Genomic DNA, 11,977 nt, shown 5'->3' with positions numbered 1-11,977 from the left:
TTTTAACATTATTAAACTTATTTTTTATTTGTTTAGCTGAATTTTTTTTGGAGATTCTTAAGCTTCTAAAGCTAAACTGGAGGACATATGGTAAATTTATGATATTGTGGTAGATGGTATAAACATAAAATAACACACCAAGTAGAACGCAAAGTATAATGTTAAACATATCACATGTGCTATTCTAAAAGATGTTTATGTAAAGCATAAACATCTTTTAGAATAGCACACAAAAGACATGTGACATTTATTTTGGATTTGTATCTTTGTATTTACTAGACCTGACATGTTGAAACTTATTTCGAAACACATGTTACTTCTTGGTAGGTTAATTAACAAAATCAACATTGAAACTAGACCAAGGAATATATTTTTTAAGTACCTAGATATAAATATTCAGTGCATGTAGTAGCACAGAAAAGACATATGATAACATAAAAATTAAGTGTAATATTGTTTTACACCAAGATTTTAAAAAATAGTAAGTTTTCTTAAATATTTCTATATTGAAACATGTATACTAAAACTGAGCTTTTCAAAATTTTAATATTTCTTATTTTAAGCATAAAATAAGAAATAATAAATTTTTTAAGCAAAAATCTCTTCTATTAAATTATTCGATTTAGGATTCATATCATCAATATAGTAATTAGATATGATGATTATGAAATTTAATTTTTCATTTAAAGTTACAAAAAATAAAATGATTATAAATAAAAAAAAGTTACAAAAGATAATCTAAACATTCTTCTGGAAGGTCATGTTTCTTCTTAGATTCAGAACTTTACCTCATTGAAGTGATGAAAAGATGCAAACAAAAGCAGCCAAAACCTTTTCAGAACTTTTCTATACACATTATTTTAACAAAAGCAATAATTTTCATGGTAAGCAAACCTAAGCAAAACTTTTCCTCGTTCATCCAAATTTTATTTTTAAAGTAAAAAAAAAAAAATGTTAAGGTGGTAAATAGTATCTTTTGTAAGTTTTTTTAACCTTTTTTTTAATTTTATTCACCTCCTCAAGGCCAAGAGGGCCACTGCAGTCAAGGAGACTACTTTATTGTGGTTTTAATCCTTTCTCAACACTTTCAATGCTGTGAGGAAAAACAAGTGTCATACTATCAGGGACGTGGTGGGAGTTGAACTTTTTAAATTATTTTATGTTGATCCTCTACATTATAGAAAAATATTTCTATAGTTTAGACAATCTGTGACATTTGTAGGAGTTAGGATTTTTTAATGATGATAGAGCAATTTTTGCTTGAAAAATGTAATTTTTTTCATTTTTCGAATTTTGAATTCTTTTTAGACAAAAAGATTACTGACTTTAAAAATTTAAAATGCAGTTTTTGTATATATGTAAGTTTGTAATTTAAATTATTGTGTGCTTTTTAAATGTCGTTAGGAAAAAAAACTCTTTCCAGTTAACATGTACTACCTACCCACACCTTTAACCCATTAGTTTTCCTACTACCTGCCTACACCCATTAGTTGATATGTGTTAAAGCCCTAGTCTATTTCTATTTTTATAAATGTAATTTTAATGTTTTAGTAATATGATAGTACAAATTTTTTAAATTAAAATGAGCATTTCAAGTGGACAAACATTAACAAGACCTGTTAGCATTTCAGCTCATGAAACTGATGTTGAAAATGTTTCTAATAAAATTCCTGATGAAGCTGAACTTGCTCCAATTATTTCTGCATTAAAGCTTGGAACCTCTATGACCAGGATTAAGAAAACACGAGCAGATCAAAAAATTGTGCAATTAAACTTAGAAGAGTTCAAGATTTCTTGGTTTCGAGCTGGTACAAGCAGAGAGGAAGGAAAAAGTTGTTTTTTTTTTTAATATCCTTTGTTATATACATTAGAATTTGTTTGAAGAAATAATGCTTTTTTAATTGTGTAATTCGTTTTACAGTTAACATCGAAGAAATAAGAGAAGTTCGCAGAGGATGCAACTCAAAAGATTTTTTAAGCTTTATTCGAAGAATTGATGATCCTAATTCTTGTGTGATAATTGTATATGGTTCAAACTTTCGATTAAAAACATTATCGTTACTAGGTTAGTTATTAAATTAACAATTTTCAACCTGTTTTTATCATTTTTTATCTTATTATCAAAATGTCTACTAAACAGGGATGCGGAGTCCCAGAAAGACTCCGGCTTTATATCTCTACTTTTTCCAAGTCTGTAGTGTCCTTTCAAATTCGGAGTCCTTTTTGGGATCTGCATCCCTGCTACTAAACTACTAATACTAAATCTATTAACATTAATTGTTGTAAAATCTTAATTATAATTACTATTACAATTAATTGAGAAGTTTTTTGTTGTAAAACATTATTTATTTCAATTGTTTAATTGATTAACATATTTATGGTTTTTTAAAAACCTTTAATAAAATAATTACTGTCTTTAAAAATATTGCTTACTTGTTTTTTTTTAATTTATTTTCCTCTTACTACTTTTATTATAAATTATTTGCACACTTTTGAGCAGAGGTGGTGAGCTGGAACTAGAGTCAAGGAGCCAAGAAACCAGGAATTTTACCTGGAGCATGGGTCAAGCTGGAGCTAGATTGATCATGTTTTGAAGAGCTGGAGCTAGAGCCATAAAATTTCTCTTGGCTCCAGCTCCTCTATCCTAATATTCTAGTTATAAATAGCCATGGAGGAAAATAAAAGAACTAGAAGTAATACTTTGTCAGTCACGTCTAGTAACTAAAAATTTACTAGCAGTATTGTTAAACTCTTTTTTTTTAAATAAAAAATCTTATTTTTAAATTCTTTTAAAATGACAACATCATTACAAATTTTATAAAAATATCAATGCAAAGTCAGAAAAAAATGCTCCTAGACAAAGATGTTTTACTAGCTGCAATGTATTCAGTCTTGGTCAGGAAGGCATGTGATTGCATACCATTATATGACCATGTTAATAATATTTTGTTTTAATGATTTGACCACATTTTAAAAACGCACTGAATATAAATTTTTTTAGAAATAAACAACATCAAAACTTTTATCCTAACTAACGTTTTTATATTAGCAAAACACTTTTAGATTAAGTAACAAATTAATGACAATTATTTTTGTTTAAAGTATCAATGAAAGTTCTATATAATTTTTTAATTTATATTGTATAAATTATATAAGTATGCATTTTTTATAATAAACAATATTAAATTTTTTTTTTCAGTTTTATAAACAACAACTTTTCTCTTTAATGAAATTTAGGAATAGTTAAAGTTAATACACAAGAAAAGATTTCATTAAAAAAAAATACACCAAAGTATACAATTTTTATATACTCTATGTTTACTGATAGGTGTGTAAGTATTTTTATAAATTTCATAAATGCTTACAAATAATGTTAGTGTAGTTTTGAATAGAAGGAGCAATTTTCGAAATTACTTAGAGGTAAAAAAGAGGCAATTGAACTCAAAATCTATATAAATATATATATATATATATATATATATATATATATATATATATATATATATATATATATATATATATATATATATATATATATATATGACCTATTCTAGGAAAAAATTTTGGGCGGTGGTACTCCTTCGTTCGAGCGAACTTTAGTGGAAAATTGGAGTTTTTTTCGTGAAAAAAACAATATTTGCCATGAAAAGTATATTAAAAAAAAGTCCTCAAATTTGCATTTGGGTGGTGTCCAAATCAGCGCCCAAATATGGTCGACGCTGTCGAAAACAGTCTAGAATAGCCCCTGATATAAATATATATATATATATATATATATATATATATATATATATATATATATATATATATATATATATATATATAAATTTATATGAAACATAATTTTAATATTTGTATTGTATTTATTAAATTTATTTAGCACAAAACCCCAGTGAAAGAGAATACTGGGTAAAAGCAATAGTTTATTTAAAATGGGTTAATCAGCATGCACCCCCTCCTATACTTAGTCACAGGTAATTGTTTTAAAGAAATGTTTGTTATTAAATTACGCAATATTAATGTTTTTTTTTTATAAAACATCCTAGTATTACTTATCTAAGTAAGTTAAAATAAATTTTTTTGTGAGTAATCTTTATAGTTCTAAAAATAATTTTTTAAGTACTTTGTGATTCCTCCTTGATGTGTAACTGTGATTCCTCCTTGATGTGTAACTTTGTGATTAAATCTTTACCTGATTAACTCTGTGTTCAACTCATTGTCTGTAAATTTCTGTCATCAGCTAAATACTATTATTTTATTTGTCTAAAAAATAATAAGTTTGACCTTGTATAAAAGTGCAATCTGGCATAGGTAAAATATCTTTTTTTATTTCATAAGTTAATATTCACATATAGCAGCACCATAAAAATAATCTCTCTTATTAAAATGTGGACACCTTATTATTATTGTGCATCCTATTATTATTGTGGAATGTGTCAAACCATCATTGAAAAGCAAAAGTCTCTTCTCCTATCGCCTTTCAAAAGTGTCATCATTGATGTGTCATCATTGAAAAAACAATAATCTCCTCTCACCCTCTAATTGTGTTCTATATAATAAAATTATAATAGAATAGGTTTGCAGAGATTTAAAAAAAAGATATAAGTTTTAAGTAACACCCAAATCTATAGTTATCTCTTATGTTTTATTTAAAATATTTTATCTCCTATAAATTTTTTGCTACTCTGACTATTTAAGTAAAAACTTGCTGCATACCTGATTGGTTGGTTAAACCTGATTAAATGCTGCATACCTGAATAGTTGATTGAACCTGATTTAATGGTGTATACCTGATTGGATGATTAAACCTGGTTAAATGCTGCATACTTGATTGGATGATCAAACCTGATTAAATAGTGCATACATGAATAGTTGATTAAACCTGATTAAATGCTGCATACGTGAATAGTTTATGCTAAACTAAGTTGAAAAAGTAATTTATTCTTATTAGCATTTAATTAATTACTGCTTCTGTAACCTCTTTAATTGCTCTGATTGTGCATGAAGGTGTTTAACGAGCTATCTGCTGTGGCAAATATTTTTACTTATTTTTTTGAAAAGTGCAAATCTTTTCTGTGGAAACCATTGTTCTAGCTGAATAACAAGCTACATTGGTTAACATTGTTTTGAGTACTTTTTTCAATCAAAGCTGTGCAAACATCTTAAGTCTATTTCATTGACTTTAGATGAAGTCTTTCAATTAGTAAAATTTTGCTTTGAACTAGTTGAATCAGCAATTATATGCCTTACTGGTAATTCATTACAATCCAGCATACAAATAGACCATAAGAATTTCTTCCTGTAATTCTAAATTTGATAACAAATCTTCATTTTATCCTAAATCTTTTATTGAATTCACAGAATCTCTTCCAATAATTTTTAATGAGTTGTAGATTGCCCTTGGAAACATCCATTTGTAAAGATTTTATGTCGCTTCTTTGGCTGTTTGGCTTGGGGGTGTGGTGTTTAAGTAACAAATCTTTCATCATGCAAACAAGAATATGCCCTTTTTTATAGTAGTATGTGATCAATTTATTCGTTCTTCGAGGGTTTTGTTCAACCACTAAAGTTTTTTTCTTTTTTCCATCAATGAACAAATCTCTAATAGGTCTTTGTCAATTGTTATTTTTTCAGACTCTTTTCTATATATTTTACTCTTATTGTTATATTTGCTCTTCTTAGTTTCGTAAGATTAACTTTTGTTGTTAAGTAGGACATTTTTTTTTCCTATTCTAATTTCTTCTCTACCCTTTCTCTTCGTTTTTGTCTCCTGTAATGAAATCTGTCTAATGGCCTTGGGTACTTTAATAAGTTTTTATTTCTCTTGGACAATGAAATAAATTCAATGTTAGGAATCCTATGATGCTTTGAATACGCATTTGATTGGCTGATACTTTGAATACGCACTTTGTTGGTTAATACTTTGAATGCGCACCTTGATTGGCTTAAGTATAACCATTAAACAAAACTTGCTACATAAGATAATTTCACATTTGCAACAAAAACTAAGAAATGGCATTTTATCAAGAAGATACTTGTATTTTAGAAATAGTGAATTCTCAAGAAGTTACTTGTGAAAATTTTCCATGTTCTATATCTCTGATTGTGTTCCAGGGTAATTCATTTTTTTTTGTCAGTTTTTTTCTTTTAGCAACCACTGAAGGTTTAAAATGGTTTTCGTCCACTGTTAAATAACAATGTTAACTAGTAGCCTTGAGAGGTCTCCCACTAAAATATTCCTTCCAAGTGCAGAAATAAATAATATCATGCAAAAATCATGTATAACTTATAAACATATGTAAATTTCATAGTTTGAAAACATATATTAGTATGAACCCGTAACTGCCAACTCATTAAATGTTTAACATTCAAAAATGTCTTCAAAAATAAGTCAGATGTTACCATTTAAATCACAAAATAAAAATCATGCCAAATAATAACCACATATAAAGACTCAACACAAAAAAAACTAACAGAAACAAACAATTTGAAGATAAATTCATTCTAGTCAATTTTTGACTGGGTATTTCCTAGTTTCCTAAGAAATAATAGTTTTTAATAATATTATCAATAATAATATTATCAAAAATTATTGTTTCTATATTTAAACTTTAAACTATATAAAAAATAAGTTCTCTTTAGCTTTTAAAACCATTCGCATAAAATGCAATTCAAGAAAACAAAATTGTTTTCTTGAATTGCATTTAAAGCAAATTTATGAAATAGTTAGTACACCTAAAGAAGAATATCTCACTTTACTCAAAATTTTAGATATACTTAAAAAAAGCAAGAATTTCCAAATGCAAGGTGTATTATGCTTACCAGAAAAATATTGACAGTACTTTGAGATAAGTTCTTTTGCACCAAAAAAATGTAGAAGCTAATACTTTATACTTTACCTTCTCATCTTTGTAGATAATTGTATTTATTTAAACAAAAATTTTTAATGTATAATACACTGAACACCCTATTGGATGCCATATTAGAAATATTTTTCTAATGACAAAATTTAATATTACTTGACAAAATAAATATTGTCACATATAAATAATCTTTAATCTGTCGTTGAAAGTTCTAATTCAAAAATGTTTTTTTGTACACATAGAGTTAGTGACATTTACATAATAGTATTTTTAAACATATTGATATCTAAAAAAATTTTTTTCAATAATTCTACCAAGTTGTTTTTGCTTTTTTACTTTTTTTGTATGAATTATATAGTTGTGGACCATTGTATAGATAAGATGTGTTATAACCTCAATAACATTTTTTTCATTGCAAATTACTTTAACTTATTTGTCAAGTGAGTTTTTTATGTTACATTTTTTTACATTGTTTGTAAGTTGTGTTATGTTGCATGCCAAAGTTTTCTTATGTTTAAATAAAACATTTTTAGGTGGCTATGCAGAGAATGGGCTTTACTTCCTAAAAACTGTCAACCCAAGTAAGTCTTACAGAAACAAAAGTTGCAAAAGACTTTTTTAAAATAATATTTTATGGTTGTTTATTAAGTTTTTAAAAACTTGTATATTACAAATCAGGGCCTATTCTAGGAAAAAAATTTGGGTGGTGGTACCCCCCGTCCCAAAGAAATTTAGCGGAAAATTGACGTTTTTTTAGCAAAAAAAAAAAGCATTATTTGCCGTAAAAAATGTAAAAAAAAAAAAGAAAAAAAGTTCCTCAAATTTTAATTTGGGCAGCACCCAAATACGGTTGATGCTGTCAAAAATGGTTTAGAATAGCCCCTGCAAATGGATGACTGAAAATTGATTTTTAAATTGTTATGTGACTGATCATTTTTATTATTATTGTTGGTATGTTTTAAATACGGTATGAGCCAATTGTTTAAAAGTATTTAATAAATATAATTGGTTATTAGAATGCCAATGAAAGAATTTAAGTTGTTTCTTCAGCGAGCAAATATAAAATTACCTAATAATAAAGTTAAGGACATATATCAGGTATTTTGTTTTTGATTCTTTATTTTAGCAGATATGTTTAAGCTGCTAGACGAAAAACTAGGAAAAAAATAGGAAAACTATGTATACTAATATAATAAAAAAAGTTTAAACATTTAGTACTATATTTTAATTGCTTACAGTGTCATTCTGGTAAAGCTAATGTATTTAACGCAACTGCTCTATGTGAAGCATACGAAAGTCTTATATTTCAATCTTCAGTAAGTAAAATTTATATACTTTTAAAAATATTAAACAATTTATATATATATATATATATATATATATATATATATATATATATATGTGTATATATATATATGTATATATATATATGTGTATATATATATATATATGTATATATATATATTTATATATATATACATATATATATATATATATATATATATATATATATATATATATATATATATATATATATATATACATATATATATATATATCAGGGCTCAATTTAACAGTCGGACATTGTCCAACTAAAACCTCAGATTGTCCGATCAATTTACAAAGTAATCGGATATTTTGACCGACTGGAATTAAATTCTACAAAATAAAGCTTGAACAGTAATGGTGTGCAATCGAACGCTATAGCTGACCACACAAATAATTTTTTTTGTTTACAAATTGATCACAACTGCTTAGATGTTTTGATGATTTAAACGTTTCAGAAATGCACTGAAAAAAGAAACTTAAGGCTAAACTTAAACTAGAAAAAAAAGTTGAAAAAACTAAAGAATAAGCAAAACAATTCCTACAAAAAAGAAAATAAATTATCTTTAAAATGAAACTAAAAAAAACTCAAAATTACTTTTTGTTACATTTTTAATTGCATTTGAAAAAAATTACTTTTAAACTTATCTTTTAAAACGTTCATTAAAAGTTCCTTTGAAACGTTTTATTAAAGTTACGCAAAACACTTTTACAAATTACTTCTATTAATTGTTTAATGAATGAATTTTATTTAAATTTTTGAAAAGTGAAATTAAATTATTGAAAAGAAAAAAATAAAATATTTTTTAGTTGTATGAACTTTTTTTCAAAATGTTGCAAAAAAAATAGTTTTAATAATTTCATGCTTCAATTAGTAAGTCAAGTTTCTTAAAAAAACTTTTAAACAATTCTTTGTAAAAATAGAAAAAAAGAAAAAATAATAAAATTAAATCATGGGAAGATTTAATTTAACTTATAATTTAAAGTAGCTTAAAAAAAAAAATCTTTCGAAAGATTTTTAGAAAGACATTAAAAAATGGTTTCAAACGTTTAAATTTATCATAAAAAAATCTACTAAAAAAAAGATTTAAATATAACATTTAATTTACACTGAATACATTTATTTTAAACGATCATTGTAATAAATTTTTGATTTTATTTAAAGCCTTCTCGTAAAATAAAAACTTTAAAAAAGATCAATAATTAAAAGTTATTCATATTTAATGATTTTTTTTATTGCATTTAAGTTGTTAAAACACCAAAACAGCCATTGCCAAATTGTAAAGAAAAAAAAAAAAAAGCATTATCAGTTACAGCGTAAAATTTAAGTCTATCTAAAAAAACATACAATATTAAATTGAAGTTATTTTAATAAAAATCATAATTCTGTGATGAAATGTTCTAAATAATAAGGAAAGAAATAACAACTTCACTAGACTAACATTGAATAAACTGAATAACATGACAAAGATTTTGATTAACCATGAGTGAGACCAGGTTTTTTCAAACCGAGACAAGACCAAGACGAGAAATTAGTACTTCTCGTGAGACCGAGAACGAGTTGAGACGAGACGAGAAATTTAACAATTTTTGAAAACAAATTTATTAAAATCCAAGTAAAAAAAAAAATGTAAACATGGTTTTAACAAATAGACACAAATGACATTTGTCAAATGTAAACAACTTTTTCAAATATTAATTCAGAATTTTTTTGCCAAACTTTTCCAACAAGACAATGTTTTGTCTAATTAAGATGATTTGTTCTACTTTTTCTGGGTTTAAGTTGTGTCTGGATGACCGGACGACATTTCCACCTGAGCTAAAAGCTCTCTCTGATTTAGTTGAACTTGCTGGAATAGCTAAAATTTGTCTAGCTAATGAAGAGAGTTCTGGCAATGTATTTGAATGCAATTTCCACCAATCAAGAATCGAAAGTCTTTTTTGGCACAGGGATATATTCATACTGGCACATTTTGCTCAAAATAGGATTCAGTTCAGATGTTGGCTCTTGTGTTTCAAGTCTGACGTTTAACTTGCGCTTCAGTTTTGAATTAGGGGACAAATCTGCTGAAAGGACTCTGGCAACAGGTTGGCACTCAACATTATCCTTAACCTGTGAGGCTAACCATTCTTTTGTTGTTTGAAATTTTTTGAAGAGCTTCAAGTAAAGTCCCTTTAAAGCCGGATTTAAGTAGTTTGCTGCAGCACTCAATAAGTTTCCAGTGTGACAAAGAGGAAATCTTTTCTCAATGAAGCTTTTCAAGTTTTTTTGCATACAAGACACCCTAGCCATTTTTCCATCCGTCTCAATAAATAGATCAATTTTGTCATGGATTAAATAAAGAGAATTGGCAACAGTGTTAATTGTTGGAATAGACTCAGCCGACCACGTTTCTGTAGCTTCTTTAAGTGGTGCCAAAATTTCTACTGCTCCCTCGATTGATTTCCACTGTGATGCACTGATGGTCTTTGAAGAAAAAGTATCTTCAATTGCACATAAGCTGATAATTGCACTCTTTTAGATGTAGGACACTCTTTTAGATGTAGGACTGAAGCCATGCAATCCGGTTCACTATTCCATCTTGTGTCAACAGATTAGCGTAACTGTCTAAAATTGATTCCTTGAGCGTCTGATTCTGATTCAAGCAACTCAGCTGCAAATGTTGACTGGTGAGTTAAAGAAGCCAAATCTTTGCATGTTTGCAATGCATCATCCATTCCAGCAGTCATTCCAAGTGAGTCTCAAACTGCACATTGCAAAATACGATTGTTGCACAAGTATTGGTCAAGGGGCTTTGACAATTTGATTGCAAGTTTCATGTTTCTTGCCTGGTCGTTCACGCAGTGCATTGGCAAATCAGCAGGCAAATTTAGTTCTTCTAAGAAAGAATCCCACTTTCCTTCAATTAAGATACCTGTGTGTCTGCCTGGGAACTGTTGGACATGGGGTGTCCAGTGATGTAGTCTCCAATTTTCGTCAATAGCATGAAAAGTCCAAGAGATGTAGCTATCCTGAGCTCTAGAAGTCCAAAGGTCAGAAGTAAATGCAGCACTTTTTAGATTTGGCGTAATCTCCATTATTATGCTCTTCATTCCAGCTTGAACTTCTCTTGACCGAATTGAAAGCTTTCTTGAACATGTTGTTCTGTGATGAAGGCTCAGATTAGGGTTTGCAATGTCAAACAATTTCTTGAAACCTCTTCCTTCGACTGCTGAAAAGGATGCCAGATCAGTGCAAAAGTAATCCAGCATTGCAGAGTCAAACTGTTTTTGAATGGAATTGTCTTTGTCATATTTGGACTTTGTTTCAAGCATTTCGACCATGGTTCCTTGTTTCTTTTTAGGAGGAGGAAGAAGAGAGTCGTCAGTTTTTTCAGAATACTCAACGTAATCTTGGCTGTGTTTTTTTTCGAGGTGACGATGAAGTCCGCTTATGTTTCCATCTTTTGTTTTCAAAGACTTTTTGCACGCCTTGCATTCAGCACCGTCACTTGTTTTTTGAAAATATCTCCAGATTTTGTTTTTTCTTGGTGACATTTTTGATCGTTTAAATGAGGCAAGAATATTTCTTTTCAATATGAACAATATGTGTCAAGTTGAATTCCACTGGTAAACTAATGAAATTAAGTCGAAAGTGCACCATTTTATACAAAAAGTTTTTGTATTTAAAATCTAATTAAAAATATTTAAAATCTAATTAAAATTTTTTAATTAGATTTTTTTTAAAAATCTAATTAAAAAATCTAATTAAAAATCTAATTAAAATCACGGAGTCAAAAAATTAATTA

The 11,977-nt window shown here is 27.4% G+C and overlaps 1 protein-coding gene across 3 annotated transcripts in view; it reads left to right on the top strand.

The window, feature by feature from the left end:
• The first annotated feature begins 1,523 nt into the window (after positions 1 to 1,523).
• Positions 1,524 to 11,977, top strand: part of LOC136072022 (1-phosphatidylinositol 4,5-bisphosphate phosphodiesterase gamma-1-like) — an 82,956-nt gene continuing 72,502 nt past the window's right edge. For all 3 annotated transcript variants that reach the window (XM_065819923.1, XM_065819922.1, XM_065819921.1), the window contains exons 1-6: positions 1,524 to 1,832; positions 1,922 to 2,065; positions 3,881 to 3,974; positions 7,397 to 7,444; positions 7,880 to 7,961; positions 8,102 to 8,179. In XM_065819923.1, the coding sequence (XP_065675995.1) occupies positions 1,583 to 1,832; positions 1,922 to 2,065; positions 3,881 to 3,974; positions 7,397 to 7,444; positions 7,880 to 7,961; positions 8,102 to 8,179 (696 nt within the window). In that variant the 5' untranslated portion in view covers positions 1,524 to 1,582. The remainder of the gene's footprint in view (positions 1,833 to 1,921; positions 2,066 to 3,880; positions 3,975 to 7,396; positions 7,445 to 7,879; positions 7,962 to 8,101; positions 8,180 to 11,977) is intronic.

Source organism: Hydra vulgaris, chromosome 15 (genome assembly GCF_038396675.1).
Source record: "Hydra vulgaris chromosome 15, alternate assembly HydraT2T_AEP".
Classification (NCBI taxonomy): domain Eukaryota; kingdom Metazoa; phylum Cnidaria; class Hydrozoa; order Anthoathecata; family Hydridae; genus Hydra; species Hydra vulgaris.
Note: the sequence above shows the minus strand (reverse complement) of the source record. Positions and strands in the feature narration are given on the sequence as shown.